Below are 26,300 nucleotides of genomic sequence, written 5' to 3'. Positions count from 1 at the left end.
CCCAAAACCCTAAGCCCTATTCACAGCCACTCCAACATGCCATGGCTTTTGTATCTTTGCTCATTAAAAAAAGAAAGAAAAGGTAAAAGATAACATAAGAATATCCATCCCCCAGTCCTCTGTGTTTTCTACACCTTGATCCAACTCCCTAGCTCCCCGAATTCTTTCTCTTCTGTGTACAGCACAGATAATCAATCTATGTATGGAGAACAAGACACTTTATAGCTTCAGCCTCTTCACCAAATGACCCTTCCACCTTCAGCTAAGCCCTTATTTCTCCTGCATATCTTTCCTAAGTAGAGGCTGCTGACATTCTCAGATCCCAGGCATCACAAAGACCTGAAAACATATCTTAATTGCTGCTTCTTCCAAACCACTGGTTTTCTGCTCTCTGGTAAAACCTTCCCTTCTTGGAGGTTCAAGACAGCTCTTCAACACTTCTATGAATGACCCACTTCTGGACACAGCCTCATATTTATCAAAAACTTCAGTGCTTTGTGCATCTCCTAACAAGCCCAGCGTTATCCTAGGCCATACATCCAATACTTTTCTCATTCTGTCTAGACCTCAACCCTGGCCTTCTACTTCAGTTATCAAGCTCAAGACCACATCCTGACCCTCCCCCCATTCCATGGTCTCCAGCCACAGCCGCACTGACCAATTCATTCATTTCCTTAACATTTACTAAGCATTTCCTTCGTGCTTGACACCATGATAGGACAAACAGAATCTCAGTTCTCACAGGGCTATCGTTCAGTAGGAACAACGGAAAAACAATTTTAAAAATAAATAAATAAATAAAATGAATTAGGAAAAGTAAAAAAAAAAAGGAATGATGAAGGCCGAGGAAGGGAAGTACAGAGAACGAACCACAGAAGTGGTGGAGGCCTCATGAGTTTGAAATTAAGTAAGAAACATCATCTCTGTCCAGAATTTTCATTCCTTTATTTTCATTTCACGTGTTCTCCAACCTCATCAGGAGATGGAGGACCGTGACATCCTTATCTTCTCTCAAGGTGTCAGTCCCTACCTTCTCCTTCTTTCTATTTAGCTTGGATACATGAATAATTATTTTAAATCATTCTTTTACTGATACGCTCAATTCTCTTGACTCCATATTCTCCCATGCCCTACCTGGCAAACCCTTGACCCTGGATCAAGCCCGATGTCTTTACACCTGAGCTGCTAAGCCCTGGGAGGGAAAACTGCTCGACCACAGAGGTCCATGCTCACTAGCCCCAGGCTTGCGTGGACCTGGGGCTCTACTGCCAACCCTTTTCTGTGTTTCTAAGCAGCCTCACACTTCTCTATTCCCCACTGCATCTATTTCCATCTTCTCCAACTCTTCAAGCTCACAAGCCTATCACTACTCTCAACTGGAGTCACTTCAGAGGAAAAAAGTAGAAACCATCATTCTTTCATTCGTCTACCTGTTAATTCACTGAGCGTACATTTGAGTGCCTAATATGTGCCAGGTAGTGTTTTAGGTGTTAGGGATACAGAGGTGAACAAAAGATGGCAAAATGCCTGCCTGCACAAGCTTATATCCTGGTGGGGTGAGAGTCTACCAATAAACGTAATGCACAAAAGATGATACAGTTCGCAAAAGGTTCTGAGTGTTGTAGGGCAGGGATGGTGGGGGGACCCAGCCTGTCAGAGAGAACGGGGGCGAGGAGAGCTATGCAGCCTCGAATAGGATGCTCAGGGTGGGCCTCGATGAGAAGGTGAGATGTGAACACAGACCAGAAGGCAGTGAGCCAGGCAAGCAGGTGCATGGGGATGGCGCGTGGCAAGCACGCTGGGGGAGCAGCAGCAAGCAAGGGAGCCAGGCAACCAGGCCAGAGAGTCACCAGGGCAGATGGTGATGGGGCCGGTGGGCTTTTGTAAGGATCTGGCTCTCACCCAGAGATGAATGGGTGCAGTGGGAGGGTCTCAACAGTGGAATCAGACAGGAATTCCCTCAACACATCGCTCCCTCCTCCTTCAAACTCATTTGCGCTACCTCCCATTGCATCTTCCCGTGTTTATGTGAAAAAGTTATTCCCTTTCTGGGCGGATCAACTCTTGTTTTGGATGTCAGCTATTGCTGCCCCGTCAGAAACTTCCCTCCATCAATGAGCCCCCTGTTTTGCCCAAACCGTTAATTTCACTTCTATCAACTTTGTGTCACCAGCCCGACCTAAATGCGACCCCACTCTCTCCTGGACCACCCTCCCTTCCCTTCCCTGACCACTTATGTACTTGAAAGACATTTTTCTCTTCCTGGCCTCCGCTTCCTCACTGTATTAAATATCCCATTCATTCGACAAACTTCGGGAGCACATACTGTCTGCTAGGAGCTATGCTGGAGACACAGGAACAGGGAATGTGGTCCAGTAGGGACAAGGGAAAGCAAAGCCCACCCGCCCATTGAAACCGCCACAGGCTAAACCACTGACGCTTGTGACTTTTCTATTTTTCAAAGTTGCAAAAAGAGCACAAACCCTTCCCTAGCCTTCATCCAAATTTCCCAACATTGTATTATTCCATTAGCTTCATCTTCTCTTTCCTCTCTGTGTGTGAATGCATACAAATGTATATTCCACATTCTTTTGGACTTTTTACATATGAAGTGCTTTTACTCATAAAGATGTCAGTATATATTTCTTGAAAACAACAAATTCCTTTACCACAGTACAGTTATCAAAATCAGGAAAACGTGATGCAATACTATTTTCCACATATTCTTTTAAAGAAACGTATCTACCATCCGGAGAAAACCTCTATTAATTTTTACACCTATACACGCACAGGCCCACATACATACACACAAATGCCTTTTTAAAAAAGCAAAACTATGTGGTTATACCAAACATTAACCTTTTGTAACCTGCTTTTTCACTTAATATACTTAACATTTTCTCATGTCATTATGTTTTTTTTTTTAATTCTTAATAGCGGTCACATAAACAGTGCTTCCTTGAAATTCTTTCCTGCCTTCACTTCCAGTTTAACATTTTGCTCCTTCCTGAATTCAACTGTTTTCATTTGATCCTTTGCCCATCTCTTATACATACTGGCTTTCATGGAGTTTTGTCTTCAACTATATTATACCTAGCTAGCTTTAACTCCCTGTACATTTTCAAAAGTTCCATTCCAAATCTTTCCTGAGCTCCAAACCTTAATATGCTAGACATCTTCTGGTGGATGCTGCCTCACATTCAACACACCTCAAACTGAGGTCCCCATCTTTCTTTATCAACCATGCCCTTCCTGTATTCCTTAGCTCTTAACTTCTCTCTGCCTTGCTCACCCCTATACCTGTTAGTCATTGATGACTACAAATTTTACTTCATATATATACCTAATCCATCACCTTCCCATACCTGTTGCCAATGCCTTAGCTCATATCTTCGATATTTCTTGCCCAAATTAATAGAAAAAAAAATCTCCAACTGGTCTCTCCGCTTTAGTACACCTGCCTCTGATCTGTCCTGCCCCCACAGGCGTGATTCTGCATTATGAATATGATCACGCAGCCGTTCCTTTGAGGCCTGCCACTGCACTGGGGATAAAACACAAACTCCGCGCTAGACACGCAAGCCTTTTCAGAGACTGGCCCCTGTCTCCCTTTGCATAACGCCGTCGCTGCTCACATTGTACACACCAGGAACACTGAGCCATTAGTGCTTCCCCCAAGCTCCAACCCCTCCGTGCCCCATAGGTCTGGCATCCCTCTCCCCAGTTCTACATGTACTTTTTTCCTACTCATTTTTTAAGGCTGGGTATCTACTCCAGAACACCTTCTCTGACCACCTCACCCAACCCAGTCCCCACTGGGTCCCTGCCTGGGTATTCCTTTGGCTCCCTGGGCTTCCCGCTGGCATTCATTACCAAACCGTACTGTAATGTTCTGGTCGGTCATTTGTTCACCCCACCAATCCCTGAACCAGGACCACTTCATACCTCTATGAATCCATAATGGCACCAACCACATTACCTAGCATAAGTCAAATTCTAGTAAATGTTTTTTGAAAGCTCACATTGACATAACACCCTTTGTTATTTCCTTATTGCTTCCATCTGCTATCATTAGCATGAAAGTTGTGTATTTACATTTCTTTATATATATATATATATATATATATATATAATTCCTTATAGTTGTGGTATGTATTAAGTAAATGATCCTGAGAGTTAGGTGAAATCAATCACACATTTATGAAAGTACAGCATTTCCAGTTGAGATTTTATATATTCAGAAGATAATATGAAAAGGTTTAAAAGAATTTAACCTAATTTAAGAATTAATTAATTAATTTAAGAATTAATTTAAGGGCTGGGCGTGGTGGCTCACGATTATAATCCTAGCTCTCTGGGAGGCCGAGGCGGGTAGATCACTCAAGCTCAGGAGTTCGAAACCAACCTGAGCAAGAGCGAGACCCCATCTCTACTATAAATAGAAAGAAATTAATTGGCCAACTAATATATATAGAAAAAATTAGCCGGACATGGTGGTGCATGCCTGTAGTCTCAGCTACTCGGGAGGCTGACGCAGGAGGATCGCTTGAGCCCAGGAGTTTGAGGTATTACTGTGAGCTAGGCTGACGCCACGGCACTCACTCTAGCCTGGGCAACAAAGCGAGACTCTGTCTCAAAACAAACAAAAAAAAAGAATTAATTTAAGAATTACCTCTGATATAAATAAATTTTAAATCTGGGCAACTTGGCAAATATATAATCATGTTCTCATAGTTACTTTATTATCAGTCAATTTCTTATTAGTAATTTCATTATGCCAGGTGTGAAATGAATATTTTGTTTATTGGAGGCATGTTTTATTAATTTGAAAGAGAATAAAAACTAACTTAAGACCTAATGCTGCTTTAAGAGTCTACTTAAGGTAGATCTATAGCTGACATGACAGTTACTTAGGAGGATGGCTCCATAAGTCTGCTTAGGGGCTATAACATATAAGAAGCCCAATTATGCCTACCAAGATTTGCATGATTGGAAAAATGATATAAATGAAAGAGAATGATAGATGGTCACTATTAGCATAATAAAGGTAATTTAGTAGTAGAAAGGAGAACAAAATCCCTCTTATCACCTTTATTGGACACCAACATTTTCAGCAAACACTTCATCACACTGAATAAAAACGACAGAATTGGTAAGATATGTCTTTGAGCAAAGCTATATTTTTATATGTATATATACATAAATATGTATACACACACATAGGTATAAACATATAGATATATTTATGTGTATAAACTAGGAAAAACTGTTTAATATTAATATGAAAGTCTAATATTTATTCCTTACCTGAACCTGAGAAATTGTCTAAAGGCCCGTCTGCTGTTGCTGAAGCTGTTTCACTGCTGCTCATTGGCTCTGTTTTAACTACAAAAATAAATGACATATCTATTATGATAAGTTACCCTTTCAAAGAAGCACTTTAAACTCAAAGTAATTAAATTCATTTACCAAATTATTTATTAATAAATGATTGTCTCTCAAGATATACATAATGTGATGTGAAATTATTTCCTGGGGTTGCAGAAAAATCTTTGTTATTTAGCCAAAGAGAGTCAAAAGGTTAGAACAAAAAGATTTGGAGAAGTATAAAATAAGTGGCTGTCCTTAACACCAACAGGTTTTCATGATGTGTAAGAACAAGTGCACATGTACATATGCACACACGCTCACACACACACACACACACACACACACACACACTTTCTTGCATGGCTAAAAACAGAGTGCTCAATTTAACGGACTATTATCCGTTAAATTGTTTACCACCTAGCCACATATGAGTGCCAATTCTCAATATTTTATGTATGCTTAGTACCCAAAACACAGCAAATCCAAATGAAGCAGAAATGAAGTTGTCCATTTCAAAATAATACTGATGACAGGCAGTCTGTGGAATACATATATGCTCTTTCGTCAAGTCCCTTTGGACTGTAAGATAACTTTTAGATTTATGCTATGAATTCTCCAAAGCAATCCACTCCCCTGATATGGTGACAGTATTATTGCGACTGTACCAAACAGAAAAACCAGACCACCTCAAACATCTACCTTTTTTCTCCCTAGTTCTAGATTTGTTTTTTTAAAAAAAGAAATAGCATTATTGTTTTCCCTAGAAACTACTGGTAAAGTACCATGATCAGAATCTGCCCAGCCTACTTAGCGGAAGTTATTCATTCTCTATTAACAGGTTTCAGAAAGAGTACAGTAATATTTTAAGGAATACCTAAAAATCAGTAACTTGTATCCCAAAATGAAGGCTCCGACAAGAGAATATTTGAGACTTCTCTTTTAAAGTAAACACACTTCAAAACGGGAAAAGATGATGGAGAAAATGAAGCTTTTTCTTTTTTCAACATCACCAATCTATTACAAACATCAAGGAAAAGACAAATTCATGCAACTCCTGGACCTTCAAATAGTCTACTAATGCATAATGCATGAATAAGCATTATAAATGTATCAGATAGTCACTTTTTTTAAAGAAAGTATTTATTTAGATAGTTTCTAAACAAGCTTGGGAAGAAAAAAACAAAACAGTGAGACTAATGGAAATCACTCAGCCTGATTGTTTTAATGTAGACCAAACAAGAGTGGAACTGAAGTTGTAACTGAAGTTTTCACTTTTCTGCCAGTTGTTTTGGGTTCAGAAGCCTTAGTTGATGCTAATAAATTCTGATATAAGCCTGTATTTCCCTTGTCTCTCCAAGCCATCAGACAACCTAATGATCTTATTCTTCATAACTATTATACTGCCACAGCTTTAAGAAAGCCAGTATTTCACTGCTAGTGCAGTTTCTAAGTTTCCTACTTTTTTGTCCACATCAAACCTTACCTTCTTAAAAAAATGCATACAATGCCCTGTACACGACAAAGCAATAGTTCTATTTCACTCTGTGCTACACTAATCACTACTGGGATTCTGAACTTAGAATCAAATACAATATGCAAAGCAAAAGATTAGAATTAGCTGCAATGGAAACAGGTCATATAAAATGCTTGTCACATATAATCTGACTCTGTGTCAGACTTTTTAATAGACATTATAATTAATCATTTTAAACAACTCTTCAAGGAGGTCTTAAAACACACTCATGAACTCCCTAGTCATTACTGTCTTCTTGTTACACATGTAAAAACTGCAACTTAGAGGGGTTGGAAAGTTGTCCAAGGTTACACAATAGGTGGCAGAAATAAGATTTAATTTTGTATGTGTTTGACTCCAAGGCCCATGACTAAAAGCTTGAAGAAATGGCGGTAAGTGGCACTTTCCAATAGTTAGAGCTACTCTACGACACAGCCAGGCAGCTGAGGCACAATGTCACACACTGTGGACGGAGCAGACACAGCAAAATCCCTACAGCTCCCACCCTCCTCGAGTCTTAGAGCTCCCATTCTAGTGAACTTGCTGGAAGATCGCAAGTACATGCTTCACACCCAACTGTTAGAAAAAGATGTGAAGAAGATATTCTTCCCCAGCGTGGGATATTAGTCAAGATTACTGCTAAGTCCCTGCAAATGTAAGGTACATGATTCTGTAGACTGGACAATATAATCATTTTGCAAAAGCTTGACTATACCAAAACCATTCCTATTTCTGCACTCCTAAAATCCACACCAGCTATCCTCCATATGATTAGCTTAATTGAATGTAGCTTTCACTCCCAAGAGGCACATTCAATTATCCTTGAAATCCATTAAAACTAAGCAAAAAAGAATAGAAAGGACAGGAAGAGGATACTTTTTCTTTTAGGCCCCAGGTATGTTGCTTTTTGTCATTGTTCAAATATACTCATCTATACACTAAGGAATAAAGACTCCCTTTTCCCAGTGAATCCAATTTATTAAAAGGCTCACTGTTGAAGAGAAGAGGATGTACATAAAGTAACTACCAGGATATTCATGATTTTATCAGGTACTGTAATTGAATACTTTGATCACCAGGGACTTGATGCTAAAAAGACTGGTGATTTATTGTGATGTAAAATAGTTTCTGAATGAAAGCCAAATGAACAGAGACTACTTCTGGCTTTATTGTTGCCAAACATACACCCACCGGAGAGTTAAAAAGACAAGAATAATCTCCAGACACCAAAAATTTACCCATCCCATTCTCACTGGCACTATCACGTTTATAAATATGCCACAGATGATATAAGAGAGCACCTCTCCAAGGATTTGAATTTAAAAACATCACACACTGAATTTTTTAAGTATTAGAGTTTTAAGGTACAGTGACATCCAAGAACAACTATTTGATCTAAGCCACCTATCTGAAAAAAAAACTATGAATAATCTGTTTGCTTCTAAATAACTAGTATCATTTTACCTCCATTATATTATTTACTTCATTACATGACTTCACTCTTAGAAGACAGAAACTTTTGTTCTCTTTGCCTCCACCCAAGTCTCTTTTTCTACCACTCCCAAGTTTCCAATCTTCCATCTGATCCTTAAGGACCTACTCATCCTTTAAAAATATCAAAAAATTTGCCTTTGTCCCTTTAATCTCCCTATCCTTCCAAATCCTTGATTCAGCCGTTAACTCTAGGTCTGAGCTATGCTAGGCAACTTGCTACTCTCCAGATATGATGCAAAACCTTCTAAAGTTACTTGAACTCTTTGATCTTCATTATCTCACACACACAAAATTTTAAAAGTATACCTACAATATAGAAATAAGAATTCATAAGAATTTATGTAAAGTATCTGGTATAAAGTAGGAGCTGAAACTCCTACTGTCATCATCATTAGGGTTAGCAATATTCTATTTCTGTTGACCTGCATGCCTTTCTCCCTTCCTAGGGAGTAAGATCAGGAGCAATACCTAATAAACAGGTAAAAGCACCAGCTTGGCGATTATCAACTGAATTTCAATCTAGTTTTGCTACTAACTGTGAAACTGAAACAAGTTACTCAACTTCTATGTGCCCAGTTTCCTCATCTGCAAGTGGGAATTATATATATACCCATGTGAGGACCAGAAAAAAAAAGATAAATGCTTATAAATCATTTAGCACTGTGCTAGGTCCAGAGCCTACACATTTTATAGTTGCTCTCTCATTATAGTGCCTCTTTAATTATGAGACTTTAATTATTTGAAAAGAAAATTAGAAGAATCTAAAGTGAAGTGATTTATCTAATATCAAACATGAGGCCATGCCTCAGTATAGCCAAAATCAAATTAAGATAATTTGGAAATAACTCAAGGAGGCAGGACCAAATTGTGATTATATTTTAAAAATCTTACTCATTATAATCAGTGTATATTCTTTCTGAAGAAACAGGATAGCAAGAAGAAGATGGTATACATGGGAACTGTGATCAAGAATTCCAGGAGAAAATGTGGGCACCTTTCTCTAGCATTCTTTAGGGCAAGTTGGCCCACAAAAATGAGAACTCCATCTTCCCTTTACCATAAATTTAAGTAGAGACCTACCTATCAGACCATTGCAGCTTGGTGGCATTAGCTATCAAGATCATCCAACTAACCCATCACATCACAAGTCCCTGTTCACCAAGCCAACTTCTGATTATGGTTTGCATGTCACGGCCATGTAAATAAATATCTAGGAAGATGACAAGCCAAGCAGAGGAAACAAATATTCAGTCCATTCAATTGGTTATATTATTCACCATAAATTATGAGGACAGTTAAAGCAAGTTTACCTCCAAAGGATAGCACTGCCTGCTGGCTTAGGAGCCAGACTGTGTTATAAAGAATTCACCCAGGAACACACAGGAAGGGACCAGCCTGGGCAAATGGCAGGCCCACCCCAGGCAGCATCTGAGCTCCTCTCACAACTTTTCTCAATCATAACAGTTAGCACAGCTTGCCTTTGCTGGGCACAAGCTCAGCCTTCCTTTCAGTTTTGTTTCCTACTATGATCTGCAGGGATTTCAAAAACTCAGTTCACACCTCACTACCTCTCTTCATGATTCCTTCACCTCATCTACCTCAACGAGCCACATCTCAATTCAATTTTGATTATTAAGTGGTTCAGCTACACCACTGCCTAGAACTGCATTACCTCCAAGAAACATCCCTTTTCACCTCTTTCATTTGTTTGCTCCTGCTGGACTTGCTGTTAATACTCATCAGAGCATTGTCTTTCCAAATCCCTGTCTACTCTCTCCAGCTTCACTCCTCTCCCTTGCCCAGCCTGGAACCCAGAGCCAGTCATGTCTGGCTCCCATGCTAGAATGCTGTGTTGTCTCGTTTTTCCAAGCATCTTTTTTGCCAAACTCTAATCCCAGTATTGGCGATCTTGTGCTGTTCACTTTTTGGCTGCTATTCTCATGGATGTGGTTCTAGAATTCCACCTCCTTCTTACTTGTCTGAATTTTCACTCATAATCATTTCTTTCCTTGCCAGTTTTTTTAAAAAATCACCTTCATATACACAACTCCCAAATCTCTGTCCACATGCACATCTTTTTCATGGAGACTAATCCCCACATTAAAATTATGCAATGCCCTTGCCTTGTTAGGGGTCAGAAGTCAGCCTGACCAAACACAAAATCATCAGCTCATCCCTCTGTAGTGGTAAAACCATCACTGAATCCCTCTTTTCGCATAATGTGAGTCTCGTAGACTGAAAGTTTCCTTTTCACCCTGATTTCTCCTAGCTCCTCTTTCCTCACACCCTATTGCCAAGTCTATAATTTCTACCACTCTAATCTTTCACAATCATCTTCTTTCTAATTTCATGGCCACTATCCTAATTGCCTTCTGCCTCTTGTGAAAGTTAACAAATTGGAATTTCAACCTCAACTCTCCCTGCTTTGGGAAGAGACATTTATCTTTTCATAACTTAGACTTGCCTGAGTCACTCCTGGCTCTGAGGTCTTAAGTAAGCTCTCACTTTCTCCATAATTAAGTTCTCATTCTCTACTCATGTATTTAAGGCCCTCTATACTCTAACACAAAGCTTTTTTTTTGGCTTTATTTTCCCTCTCTTTTAGATACACTTTATATTTGCATCACAACTAGTAAAATTAACTAAGAATACAAGAGTACTAAAAAAATACACAATCTCATCTACTTGTTCCAAGTCTCCTGTGTGACATTATTATCCTTACTTTAAAGAATCACACATCCATATATGTAGACAACACTTAAACTAAACTGGCCTACTAAGACATTTAATGCTACCTGAAATTTACCATTTTGCTAGTGTTCTTCCCGCTAACGTTAAATATTCTACAAATTTTCCATATGACTACATCCCATTGTTTTTCAAGTTTCAACCAAAATCCCACCAGTTTCCTTAAGTCTTCTTTGATCTACTCAGAGGTGATTTTTTTTCCCCCTTGAACTTCTGAGTTTATTCCTCCCTTAGAATATATTTCCTCTTCTATTTCATTTTATATTTCATGGTCTTATCCATTTTAATATATGATAAACTTCTTCAGGGGAGTAGCTACATCTTTTTACGTTATTTTATCCCTCCAGAATGCTTGACTTACAGTTGGAACTCAATATTTATTGAGGGAGTGGATAAAGATAAACTGACTTAAAAAACAGATTACAAGTGACTTCACACCACTAGGCATATTGCACAAGGTAATTAAAAAAAGTGTATGCTAAAACACAAGATGATATTTTATTCATCCTAATTTACCATTCAGTCAATTTATGTGCAGGTTCTTGCAAAGCCTCTCATTTATAGGAGACATATCACTTATGTTATTTTGAACAAATGGTGAAGACAAGTTAGCATAAAAGAATATCAATCCCTGGAGTTTTTGTACATTTACAGAAGAACTTAACTGAATCAATAAAAAGTAGATAAATTACCATAGATTTAATAATAATTCATGGGACATGACCACTCAGAAGCAAATAACGAATACTGCTGCAAATAAATCTTAAAAGATCCCTGTATAAAGCAATGCTGCACATGATTATGCTGCAGAGATCACAAAAGAAAAGCAAAACCATGTAATGTTATGTTACGGTTTGCATTCAATGACAATATCACTCACAAATTTAGAGAGCCTCTTTCTCAAACCATGAAGCAGAAATGGAAGTGTATATTTAAAAAAAAAAAAACTGTGTCAAATGATTCAAAAATGAGGAATGAAGGGACACGTAAAGGGAATGAATAAAATTGTTACATGAAATATGGAAGTGGAAAATAGCATTATTTCTAAATTTATATATTTTGACATCTTACTCTGAATACATGATTGAATATTATAAGTAGCCATACAGGTGTATAAACAATGGAGACTTGGAGGGGTAGTGCAGGTGGGAGGGGAGTGGATGTTGGGAGGTTGCTTCAGTGATGCATGCACCGAAGGCTCTCACTTCACCACAATATATACAGCAAAATTGTACTTGCACCCCATGAAATATATACAAATTTTCAAAATAAAAATAAAAAATAAAAATGTATGTATCTATGAACTGTATGGGTTTTTTTTTAGTTAATTCCCATTTAGCAAATGAAGTATTCCTTTATGTATGGATTGGCTCCTGGCATATGATTATTATGCCTCCAAATATTAAAGTTGAAGTTCATCTTCTTTATCTTAAGAGGGCATACAAAAATATTAGCTCCTCAAAATAGTATACCTTGCACAATCTTATGAAAATCAAATTAACACATACAGACTAAACTTGAACTTAAGGGTATACATGGCCAACAAGAAATGCTAGTCAATTTTAAAAACCTGTTATTCAAGTGTACCATACTAGAGTAGCATTATACGATGACTTACATAGAGGTCTAGACTAGTTGACTTTTTTTTGCAAAGGAAATAATATATAGTAAATCCTGACTGCTCCTTTGAAATGTCATTTGTAACTCCATGTTTATTTTTTGCAATGCATTCTTGCCACACTAGCTCAGGTTCCTAACGCATAAAATGCGGGCACATTACACGAGCCTCCATGCTGTTACTCTCCCCTCCAGTCCAATCTATCCTTGAAACTGCTGCCAGATTAATACCTAAAACACTTTTACCATCTCAGTCCCTTGTTCAAAATGTTCAGTGGTTTCTGTACTGGCTTCAGGATGAAGTCCAGATTCCTTAGCCTGGGATCCGGGGTCCTCTACGGTTTGGCTCCAGCTGACCCTTCCAACTGTATCTACTATCAATTCCTTCTTCAGCTAAACCGGTCTCCTCACAGTCTCCCAAACTATCCCACCTTTGTTCGTATTGTTTCCTCATTTAGAATGCATTCCATCTCTTCTCGACCTATTCAAATTCTACCCATTTCCCAACACTCGGCTCAGATTCCATCTCCTCCTTGAAGCCTGGCCAGACCTTAGCAAGCTGAAGAGTCCTTTCTTCTGTACTGAGAGCACTTTTGTTTGGATCAGTGGCTTCTAACCTTACTGAGCATGAAGCCCTCTTTCTAACACCAAAATATTTCAGAACCCGAATGACAGCTTATTCTTAATCGGCTGATCAAAAAAGTTTGTAATGACAAAAACCTACTGTGAATTTGCAGACAAAAAGAATTGTATTTTAATAAACATAACAGAATTTCCATATGTAAAAAAGTTAAATATATAGGTGACTTGTTAATTTCCTCAGCCTATAGACAAAGCTTTTTGTACTAAAGAATCTGCTTACCTTTGGTACTAGCTCTCCAATTCTCTTTAAGCTAAAGACTGAAAATCCTAGCCTTCATAATTCATTTGGCACTTTATTAACTTTTAGTTTTTATCAAATACTTAAAAAGTCTTGCCTCCATTAACCAGACTGCGAACTCCTTAAGGCAGGTGTCAAAGTAAAAATAAGATATAGAGATGAATCTCTAACTTAAACATCTTATTTGGGAATTACAGAATTGCAATTTGTGGCATGCATACAGACCAAGGTAGTGTTCAGGATGTCAGAAGAACAAAGAGAAGTTTGGAAGTCTTACTAGAAAAAGAAATGTTTCCTATTGTTTTGAAGGGATTTTCATTGGCACTAGAGCAGATTTTGGGAGCTGACAAGCTCTGATTGGTGAGTGACTGCAGTAGGTAAAACTAGTCTTAGAGTCATGGCAGGTTGTTTCAGCAGCTACTAGGTAAAACTGGCATTAGGGTTACAGCAGGCCATTGCAGCAGCTGTGCTTGCAGAAAATTCAATTCTTAAAGCTGGTGCTATGGGCCCCAAATCCTTTATCCCCCTGGCTCTGCCCTCATGAATTGATTAAGGATTAATGGGTTATTATGAGAGAGGGACTAGTAGCTTTACAAGAAGAGGAAAAGAGACCTGAGCTAGCATGTTAGCATGCTCAGCGCCCTCCCCAGGTGACACCCTGTGCTACCTTGGGACTGACTCCATCCCTACCAGCAAGAAGGTTCTCACCAGATGTACTCCCTCAACTTTGGACATTTCAGCTTCCAGAACCGTAAGAAATAAATTCCTTTTAAAAACCCAGATTCAGGTATTCTATTATATGCAACAGATAAAAACCATTACAGTTGGGTATGACAAGAATGGCCCAATCAGTATAATCAACTTTCACACTAGGGTGGTGCCATATTCTTCCTAATATGCCTGCCAGAATCTAGCAGAGTTCTTTGTATACAGTAAAAACTAAATGAACAGTTGCCTCCTTTCTTTCCCAGTAGTGTGTTACAAAATATATCACACATATAGAAAAGTTGGAAGAATTATAAAGTGAAAACCTATTAACCTACCACTTAGATTATACAATTAGCATGTTACTATATTTACTTTTCTGTGTTCTTCAAAAAAAAAAACCATCCTATTTTTCATGCATTTCAAAATAAGCTGCAGATATATGACACTTCCCCTAAATACTTTAGCATTTGTATCATTAGAGTTCATATGTTATGATTATTTTTTTCTTTTAAGTAAAATTTATACATAATGAAATGCACACATCTTAAATGTGCTATTCAATAACTTTTTTTTTTTTTTTTTTTTTTTTTGAGACAGAGTCTCACTTTGTTGTCCAGGCTAGAGTGAGTGCCGTGGCGTCAGCCTAGCTCACAGCAACCTCAAACTCCTGGGCTCGAGTGATCCTTCTGCCTCAGCCTCCCGAGTAGCTGGGACTACAGGCATACGCCACTATGCCCGGCTAATTTTTTTTTTTTTTTATATATATATCAGTTGGCCAATTAATTTCTTTCTGTTTATAGTAGAGACGGGGTCTCGCTCTTGCTCAGGCTGGTTTTGAACTCCTGACCTTGAGCAATCCGCCCGCCTCGGCCTCCCAAGAGCTAGGATTACAGGCGTGAGCCACAGCGCCCGGCCTTTAACTTTTAATAGATACATACATTTACATGCCCCATTTTTAAGAATTCAAGTAGCAATAAAACATTCCCAATTTATGACATAGGCAATATGAAAGTAGACTTTTAGAATAGAGGAGTAATAATTTTAAAAGTAGTTTATATTTGAGCAGTTACTATTCGCCAGGCATTGTGCCAAGCACTTCACAAACAATAGCTCATTTGCTCCTTACGCCAACTTTGCGATATTTATTATTGTTGTATCACTTCATAGCTAAGGAAACTGCACCTTAAAGACGTTAAATAACTAGCCCATAGTCATACAGCTAGCTTCAAATTTCTTTCATTACCGTATCTTTTATAAATCCACTGTAAAGTCAAATGTTTTCTGAACAGGGTTTTATCATCACTAATTATTCCTCTGATACAGATCTGGAATCAGTGAATGACACAACAACAGGAAAGTCCAAGAATATCAGGGCACTGAATAAAAGTGTATCAGTGTATGTTGCAAATTAGCAGATGGTAAAATAAACTAGTGTATGAAGACTAGAAGCAGATGAGCTGGCTCTGATTCAGAAACCCAATCACATCAACATGGAAAAATGGTTTACTTGCCTAAAAATGTAATCAATCTACCAAATGTACACCTCAGACCATACCTTCTTCCCATCTTTTGCCAAGTCACAGGAGTACCCAGATACAAACACTGCCTACATTAACTGAGCAAATTGAGCAAGTACTTATTGAGTACTTTAAGTACTCCAAGAACTTGCATAGGCTGTTGGGCAACATGAGGAATCTCAAGGGAGGAGAAAATATCCTTTCCTCATGTGAAGATACTACAGTAGCCAGTCCCAGAAGATCTTTTTTAAATATAACATTATTTAATAATAACTGCTATTTTTGAGCATACAGTAGATGCCAGTAACTGTGCTCAGTATTTTAGGCAGGCTATTTGGCAAAGTACTGTGGCGAGGGCAATCCCATCTTACCATGAAGAAAGCAGAGGCTCAGAGGTAATAGATAACAGCAGCCAATGCATATTAAGCACTTCCTAGGAGTCAAGACTCTGTTCTAAGCACTTTACCAATTCATTTAACCATCCCAGCAACACCACAGGTAGGAAATATTATCTTCATTTTACAGATCCGGAAGCAGAGGCATAGAGCAGTTAAGTAATTATTCAGTATCACATTAACTAACTGGTAAGTGGCCCAGCCTGGCTTAGAATGGAGGTAGTCTGGCTTCAGGGCCACCTCCCAATGCCCTGCTCTTCTGCCTCTCAAAAAGCACATGTTAGTTGCATCGTGAAAAAACAGCTGAATTGGGATTTTCAGCTCAGGTTTAGTCTGACTATAAAATCCATGCTCTCGCCAGCATGTATTACTGCTTTCCTGTATTTTTAATGTTACTCATTTCACACTTTCCTTAAGGCAACTATCGGCTTTGTTGGTGGTAGGGGAAGATAATACGTAAATAAGTACATGATTTCAGATAAAATGCCATCATTACATGTCACCTGGAGTCCCTTCTCAGCACCCAACACCCCTTGAATACAGTTTCAAATTGTGACTTTCTAAAACACAAATCCTATCACATCACTTTCCGATTTACAAGCCTTCAAGTCCCCTAGCTCCTGCTTGATCAAATCCAAACTCCTAAACCTCATACCTATGGTATCATCTGCTTTGGTGGACTGCCCTTAGCCCCCTTTCCGTGCCCTCGCTGTATGCCCCTCGCCTTAAACACACAAAAATACACATGCACAGTACTGCTGCCATTAGGGATGTCTTTGCCACAGCTGTAAAAACTGTGCTCGCCCACCCTCGTGTGCTGTCCAGTATTCTCCTCTTTGAGACTCAGGTTAAGCATCACCAATGTGCATCTTCCATCTTCAGTCACCTCAGTCATGATTAGGTGCCCTCCTTGCTGAAGAACATAGCCCTTATCAAAAAATATGATGGTTATCTTATTATGGGTTGGCAAATCCCATGGACAGTGACTCCCTGGCTAGAATGGTGTTTGGTGAATTTCCAGACATAATCACTTATTTCTTGAATTAATTAACAATGTAATGAGGGATATAGTGTAGATATATAGAATATATAAAAATATATATAATATATATATACTCTTACTGCAGTGTGTGTGTGTGTGTGTGTGTGTATCCTTGCCCCTGCAATCTTCCCCACCTTCAAAATGTTTAGCTCCAATTATCATTCCTTCACCATCTTGCAAAAACACTAAATCTTAGTGTACTAGCTGCCTTATCCTTATATCATTCAGTTGTTTATTGGACTATGTGGAAGTTACTCCATCATTGCTAAAATACTAAGTCCAAAAGTTGAAGTTTCCATTTATGAAACAGTTAATTAGTATGGGTCAAATGCAAGGAAGTCACTATAGATCAAATTAAAAATCAGCAGCAATGTTGACTGTGGGTGTTCTGTGAATAGACAGCCCACAGCTCCGATATGAACTGTCTGTGAAATGATCCATTTCAAAAATTTTAAAAATGGGCTTTAACTACTTACTGAATCTGTTAATGTATTATAAATAAAATGAAGGGATGCTATTCTTTTGTAATCACTCACCTACATTATTTGCTTAGCAATACAGGGCATTCATTTAACAAATACTTATTGACTTATTGCCAAGCCTCCTTGCTTGATACTGAGAACCCAGTAGCGAACAAGTCTGTCCTGCCTTCAAGAAATGTAGAAACTCTACGGGGTGAAACACACATGTGTAAATGCATGTTATATATCTTTCATCTTGGTCATAATCTTAGATAGGGAACATAAAAATGTCTTAAGGCAGATAAAGTATTTCAGCAAGAACCAAGCTTTTTGGCTAGTAACCCAAGTAGTGCTATTGGGGAGTTCATGTTTTAGAGTGAAAAGAATGTGGGCTTTGGCATCAGCCTGACATGTTTTTGAATCTCTTCTCCAACACGGCTAATAAGCTGTATAAACATAGACTAGTCACTCCGACTCTTTAAAATGAGGTGCATAAAAATTACCTTAAAGATTTTGAGGATAAAAGTATATAGAGGGCATAATGATGTGCTCAATAAACAGTAAGAACTTAGTCGATTCAGTACATATTCTTTATTTTGGTAAAAAGTATTCTTTCCACACAAAATCCTCTTACTAGTAATAGATGCAATGATAAAATAGGTAAGGCATTTTAGATTTGTGGTTCGTGTTACAGAAGAAAAAAATGTTCTTGATTTGTACTATAGGGAAGGCATAAACATACCTCCTTGGAATGTGTTTGGTAGTTTGTCTACCTTTTTTGCTGTAATGGGATATTGGAGGCATGAAATAACACTAAAAAATCTGCAAAACCAGCAAATTGCCATGAATGTAATCACAATAAGCTCTCATTTATAAACATTTCTGATTCCTAAAACTTGATATAAACCCTTGAGAAACTTCTCAGAACTTGTGTCCTCTCTACTGTAGTACAAGCAATATTAGGCAGTTATGGAGGATGGCTATATGACAGAGTACTTTTTTCCTACTCAAGGTAAAAATGGAAAAACAGAAAATTTGCAATGCCTTTTTTATTATATTGTATGCTTGGAGCCAAAGAGAAGAGAAAAAGTTACTCTTGGCCCTTGCTCCAAGTTAGCAAGGTGAGAAGAAACACATACACACACCACTTTATCTATACACCATTCACACCAAGGCATCCAAGGAGGAGTCGGGAATTACTTAAAGCAGGGTATCCATGATCAAAGGGATATGAATTAGCCTAAATACTACCACTCACTAAAGGTTCTCCCTGGAGGGAACCAGAGGTTCCTCTCAGAAGATAGATGTTCTCAGGGAGATGTATTTCTGCTCATACCAAGGTTCTGCCCCAACCAGGGAAGAGATGCAACAGAACTGTTGATTCTATTTAACATTGAAGTAGGTGAAAGCTGTCTACATCCAGTTCTTAGTTTATCAAGAAGCCTAGCTCTCTAGAAATCCTGAGCCTAGCTGCAGGCAAGGGCATTGGAGTCCCTATTCTTACTATGAAAGACAGAGTTAGCTCTAAACAAGAGGCTAGAGCCCATCTGCCAACCTGCAATGGCCACACGTCCTCCTTTTACTCCTTCAACTTTACCCTGCTATAGTCCATTCTCCTACGGCCACACTAAGCTCCTCACCGATGCTAGAACATACCAGGCATATTCCTAACTCTTGGCTTTGGTAATTTTTGTTCCTATGGAGCCCCCAACAGATGTCTATGTAGAGCTGCTTGGTTTACATAATCTGGCTCCCAAAGTCAAGAGAAGTGTGACCAAATTTATCATCTACTTAAAAATATTTTCTGAGCTACAAAATATTTACTCTGAGCGGTAGCAAAATTGCAACTGCTTTTTAAACTTCACAATAATACTTCTCCATTCCAAATGTGCATATAATAATGACCATCATAATCAAAAACAGAGATGACATCCCATCTCCATTTGATCTCAGAGAGGCTTAACAAAGACAGACGGCTGATGGAATTATAATTAAGTCTAAAGCTTTGAAAAGTAGTAAGAGACAATCCCATAAAAGTTAACCTAATGATGCAATATGCTGTGCACGTGTGACCACAGGAAGAAATGTCACACACTCATGCACACAAAAACTTAAAGACCTGAGGATAACTACCCTGTAGCGTCATCTTTATAACGAAGTCCTTTTGTCATCAAAGCCTCTGCCATTGGTTCTTGGGCAGCTTTGCTATTTACTAGAGAATGGCATTTTCCAGTCATGACACCACCAATGTGGCAGTCGAAGCACCAATGCTTAGTGTGAAGGTATCAGAAAAGGCATTTGCAAATGATGAGAATCACATATTCTCTCTGTAGAATAATAGAATGATTTAAAAACTCAGGTTCTGGACTCAGACTGAACTTGACTCAAATACCAGTTCAAATGCCAATGGTACCAATTATAACCCATGTGGTTTTATATTTGGGGTTTAACTTTCTAAGACTTTGGTTTTTGTACACAAAGTAGGAACTGCATTGTAGAAGTGACTTATTTACATATAATATAGCGGTTAATAGATACAGAATATTTAGTAAGGTCCAAGTATGCTACAAGTTTTATGTTACATCCTTCACAGCAATTCTGAAGTTCTGCTATTATCCTCATTTTACAGATGAGGAAACTAAGCCACACAGAAGCTGACTTGCCCAAATTCACATTGCTGGCAAATAGTGGAGCTAGAACCCAGTCTCTTAGCCATTATGTTAACAATCTCAAAAAAATTCTCTAAAGATTAATAAACCATAAAGAATGGTCAGCATAGTGATGAATGAGTTGTACATAAACATTTGCCATTATTATTATTAATTAGCAACAGACATGTGAAAATTATTCCCATATATAAAATACAGGCAAATATTAAATCCTGACACATTATTTTGTTCATTCTTTCATAGCTTTTGCTTAAGAACAATTTATAAAGAGGTTGATTCTGTGGCTACAGTGAAACTCTAAAAATGTCATTTAGAAATTCCTTTACTCACAATGTCCCTTAATCTTCCAGAAACTAAATCATGTGCAAAATGTAAACAATAAAATTAGATTACTATGTTTCCATTGACAACAGAATATTTGACCACAAATATATAAATATAGCCTATAAAATGCAGTCTCAAACCATACTTTTTATACACATTCACTCCAGTTTAGATATTTCTTATAAATCAGATTTCTTAAAAATAATCTAATTGGATAGCACTGTATTTTGCTAAATTAACATTACAGTGAGAAAAACAAATTCAAATAATTCACTCGTGTTCTAAGTTTTGTAGGAATGACAAAAAAGCTTCAAAATAGATTCTGATAATATAAATTCGTAAGATTGAATTAACCTATCATCCTAAAATATGCAATTCTTAATTAAATAAATTTTAAATGCAGAAAATTTAGTCACCTAATTCAAGATTGTATCTGTTATCATCTTGGAAATCTGATATACCAATTTTAAATTACTATTTGAATTACCATCAGAATTTCTGAAACCCTATTTGTAGTGAAGACTCCAATTGCATCTGGTTTTACTCAGTTAAAGACAAATTTATCTATTTTAAGGTTCATCTTGAGTTTGAATCTAAATTTACTCTCAAAAACTCAGAATTAGAGCTCTTAGTTTTGCTCGCTAACACATTTTGGCCCTTCCCCACTCCTCATCCCCAGACAACCAAAAATAAACACTCAAACTAGCAATATATGAACTGACCAATCTTAGGCTCCCATGGACTTAAGACAACCAGAGAAAACAAAGATGGAAAGAATCAGTGCTTTGCAAACAAGGCCTTAATTAGGTACATAAATAACAACCCTTTTACTGCCACAGCCTGAAAAGGAACCTTTCCCAACTACTTCTCACACCTAACACAAATATCAACACAAAGTGTTTACCACAACAGAGGCTTGAACAGATGCCCAAACATCAAAAATCCTCTCAGATTTGATGCTCATCTAATAGGAGTATCACCAAAAAGCCTATTTCTTAAAAATTACACTTTCACAATCTCTCCAATGACAAATTTTGATTCTATTCTGGCCTGGAAGACTAACTGCCCAAAAGACTAGGGAAAAGAGTTAAAAGACAGACCACGATTGGTGTTTTCATAACCATCCCTTAGTCTCTTCCAGGTCCAGTTTGACTTGTTTAATAGTAAAGAAACATATATTAATTTGAAAACACCACTTCTAAAAGCACCACGGTGCTTTTCTTAGTGCAGGTCAAGCTTTCATGTATGCTATTATTTTATATTTTTATGTATTTATATTTTATAACTCAAAGATTTATAAATTAGATGAAAACAATGGTTAACTGCAACAAGAAGAATTCGCAGAGAGGTTGGAAGAGCATATAAAAATACGAATAGCTGAGTTTTGAAATATGACACATTCAAACAACTATTTTAGCTGAAGAACATTTCATCTAAGAAATGTAAAAGCACAGTACTTGAGGCTGTAGCTCAGTGTCTTTCTGTCTTTATCCCTTAGATGAACCATGAAAATAGGCACTAGCCTGTGAGGACAGAACCTACAAACATTGAGTCTTATGATAATTTGGCAGCAGACTTAAGAAGAAACTTAATATTCTCTGCCTCTCCATTCCATTCCCTTCTTGTTTGTTCTTCAGATGAAGTTATGGTTTTTGATACAGGAGATTTTCTTGTTTTCTTAGCCTCATTATAGGAACAAGTGGTGGCAGGAAGTAAAAATGTCTCTGAGTGAGAGAAGACAACCTACTAAATGCAGCAATGCCAGCAACCTGTGTAAACTGAAGGGGAGTTTTGCTGACCTAATTAATTCCAATTGGATTGAGATGATTTTCAACTGGACTGCAGAGAAGTCACTTAAATATAAATCACGGCTTATTAGCTGGAAATACTCGTTGAGTTAGAGGAGGTGATTGATAAAGACTCTTAAATCGTAATGAATTTCTTGACTTCATTTCTCTAATTCATGGATAAACACTGCTGTTTTCAAACTCAATAAGATTTCAAAGAAGAAACAGGAAAATCTATAATGATTATATTCCAAGGAAGCTTGCCAGACATTAATGAATTCACTAATTTTATGCTTAACTCCTCTAGTGGTGACAGAGAGAAATGAAACAAATAACATTATGGGACATACAAGTAGCATGATAAATTGATTCACAAACTTAATCATAATGTAGAAATTTCTAATATTGTTTGGATCTATATAGTCATGTAACATGAATCATGAAGAAAGCTTGGGTCCATATTTTCAAACTGTATACCAAAATAAAACTGAATATTCCAGTAAATTGAAAAAAACCTTCATTCTTGATTATAAATTCTACTGATACTTTCTAACTTCTCTGACTACCACAACCCTTCCAAAGTACACCAGTGAAGAATGCCTGAAAACAGGGTAAGATGAGTAACTGTGTCTATCTGAAATCAGGTCTTAAGAAATTCATTTGCAAGACATAAAACAATTAACTTCTTTTGGTGGAAGAGAAGGAATAATTTCTAAGTGTTTCTTAGATTGACGGTTCAGGAGATCACACAAATACCTGAAATATCTTATTATTTTGAATTATGCAAAAATCTAATAAAATATTAATAGTATTCCTGAATATGAATGTGATATCAAGCTATGAAATGTAAAAATTCAGAAATATATTATCACTCCACATGCACTTAGAAAACAAACCACATACCATTCACACAAAGCCATCCAAGAGGAAAGGCCCCAAATACATACTCTGTTTCAATGCTATGTGGTTCTTATTTTGTGGGAGACAACTTGCCAGTAAAATGTTGAGAAGATGAAAATTTCTTACTCCTATTTCATTTCTTCATAGACAAAAAAAGTTAACTATCAGTATTTCATAATTGCTCTTCCCAATATGTATTGGCATATTCTATTAATATTAAGCAAGACAGTTTAACATACTTAGTCTTCCTTATTTTTAAGTACTTTAAATGATTGTCTTATCTGGACTTTAGAGTGATGGAAATGCCTGTGACAGGTTTGCGCCTATGGCCCTTCCGCTGCCCCCAGCAGTGGCTGCCCCTCACACTGACACCGGCCTGAGGCTGGCAGCGTAGGGACCTCCAGTGGTGATCTGTGTGAATGGATCACACCCAGTCCCCACTCTGCAGCAGGTATGCTTTCACCTGAAGTCAAATTCCCAAAGCAGAGGAAAGAGGACTGCTTGCTTTTATTTTGTTTGCTCTATAAAATCCACTTCCACACTAGAATTGCTTTCCTATAAATAATTTAAATTTCTCTTTGCCTATCAAAATGGGAAGAAAAAATTTCAGATGAAAAGTCACCTTACTGACATTAATTTTTTTGCTACATCAGCAAAGTTTCTACTTTTGACAGCAACATTTTTCATAAACACTGGAATTGAATGTATATACTCTAAAAGAAAAATACAGAGGTTACACATGAAAAACAATCTCTGGCATAAAAATTAAAACATTTCAAATCAGAAACTGATTTTATATTTTACCTATCATAAATTTTATACCAAGCTTCAAAAGGCTTCATTAGTATAGAATACTGCACCAGAAGAAAGTAATAATAGCATTTAGTTTTATTTTTAAAAAACTGCATGATAAAAGATTACCATGGTGATTGGGAAGTGGTTGTTTAAGGTTTTATGTAGTGATGGAATTCTAAGATGGATAATTCACTGAATATGTAGTGCTTGAATTTATCAGGGTCCCGAGACTTAGTAAGTAATAAATAAGCAAAAATATTATCTGTGAAGAAATCATTTTTCAATAGGTTAAAGTAGAAATAAATATAATGCAATACGTAACATATCTTTTCATGTGCTGAAGTTGTATAAAATACACATAATACCCAAATGACTGTGCATAATAGGTAGCAATACATACACAGAACCTTACATGTTTAAACTTAAGTATACATTGACTTAAGTAGGTATTTCTATTTACATAAAATTTACATAAATATTTATATGTATTAATTATATAGAAATAATTCTCATACCACTACGTTTAAAGTATACTATTTAATCTTTAAGGAAATAACTAAATGTTGTGTATTTCTTCCAAATAAGGCTGCATATTTTATAAACAATATATTTTTTTTACTTATTATTTTAATGGCCAAAGCCACAAGAACACTAGGTAAACGATTTCACTGATATTTAGAAACAATGTAGCCCAATGGTTACACTTAAACAAGTTTGGTTATATTTAGTAACAAAAGGGGAAAGAAAAATAAAGAAAATAATTCCAAATTTTCATCGCTCACCCAGCAAAACAAGGCAAATTGATACCGTGTTGGTGACATGATCAACAAGATAAAACATACTCAAAGGTTCAAAATGTTATGCACACACATATGTATCATATGTATGTGTGTATATATATGTATACATTAGGCAAAATAAAACCAGTCTATGTAAGGTTACAATACTCTAGTAACCTGTAGCAACTAATGACGAATACTGATTCATAAGTCAAATTATTACCTAAAAGGGAAATACAAGAGTAGTTTCGTGGATTTGGCAGCTGAAATCATAACCACCTAATAACAAAGCACAGACGGATGAAGAAACAAGGTGCAAAGTAAACAGAAAGAAGGAGACACTCACCTTCGGTGCCATTGGGAGTCATGGAATTACTATTTATATGAGAATTATCGAGTTTGGGGCCACTGGGGGATTCACTACTACCACTCAGACGGCTATGCGGGCTGGTTAGATCCTGCATTTCCATAGACCTAAAGACAAGAAGCCTTCCGTTTGACAGATGTACCAAATTCATAACACCACTCTTTAATGCGCTAATGACTTCACACCTTCTTTGAAACACTCCTACAAAAGTCCCATTGTATCTATTTTCTTAGACTCAAAATAGTTCATCTTGCATTTTGACTTCAGTCATCCTTTCATTCGATCTTCTATTAAAAGATGTCACTTGCCTCACCTATCCAGCCAAACATTCACATGAAATTTTTAAAATTGCTTTTTTTCCTCTTACACAGTTCAAGTCACAAAGGTCTAACATGAGACAATGACATCTATTTCAAATTTCAAAGAAAAAAATGCAGTCATGGTTTTCTCGTTGTATTACCAAAAAAAAAAAAAAAACAAACAAACAAACCAAAGGCATTATTTTTCTAAAAGAAAAGGCAAATAGGTGAACAGGTATAATAGAAATATATCACTTTTCTATGGAATCTGTTTCATCTAATAAATTAACAGTAGATACTGCCTTATAATTTACCACCCAATTGTAATTTAATGGGTCTCCAAACCAAATAAAACACTTGAAACCTATAGTCTAGTGACAGGGAATGAGATAGTCCTGATGCATGTGTTTACTCTGGCAAACTACTTAATTGTTCCTCTGTTTCCCTTGAAACAAATGCAGCATTAAAACATTATGATGTCGGCTCACTTGTTTGCTTTGTGGATTACATACAGCGTGCCCAATTGAAAAGGGATAAGGCCAACATACAGGGAGCCTCTCTGAGCATTAGCACTCGGAATACCTCAGCTGTCACTTACTCAGGGAAATAAGAACAACTCTACTTCAATGCTATAA

At 37.2% G+C, this 26,300-nt stretch overlaps 1 protein-coding gene across 15 annotated transcripts in view; it reads right to left on the bottom strand.

Moving 5' to 3' along the window:
- The window catches only part of EYA1 (EYA transcriptional coactivator and phosphatase 1), a 307,766-nt gene that overhangs the window by 121,172 nt on the left and 160,294 nt on the right, over nt 1-26,300 (bottom strand). For 11 of the 15 annotated variants that reach the window (XM_076005221.1, XM_076005220.1, XM_076005223.1 and 8 more), the window contains 2 exons: nt 25,346-25,473; nt 5,308-5,385 (listed from right to left, as the gene is read on the bottom strand). In XM_076005221.1, coding sequence (XP_075861336.1) covers nt 5,308-5,385; nt 25,346-25,473 — 206 coding nt within the window. The remainder of the gene's footprint in view (nt 1-5,307; nt 5,386-25,345; nt 25,474-26,300) is intronic. The other 4 variants (XM_076005227.1, XM_076005226.1, XM_076005229.1 and 1 more) reach the window with 1 other exon arrangement.

This window comes from Microcebus murinus, chromosome 7 (genome assembly GCF_040939455.1).
Source record: "Microcebus murinus isolate Inina chromosome 7, M.murinus_Inina_mat1.0, whole genome shotgun sequence".
NCBI classification, from domain to species: Eukaryota; Metazoa; Chordata; class Mammalia; order Primates; family Cheirogaleidae; genus Microcebus; species Microcebus murinus.
The sequence above is the reverse complement of the archived record's forward strand: the minus strand, read 5'-3'. Positions and strand labels throughout refer to the sequence as shown.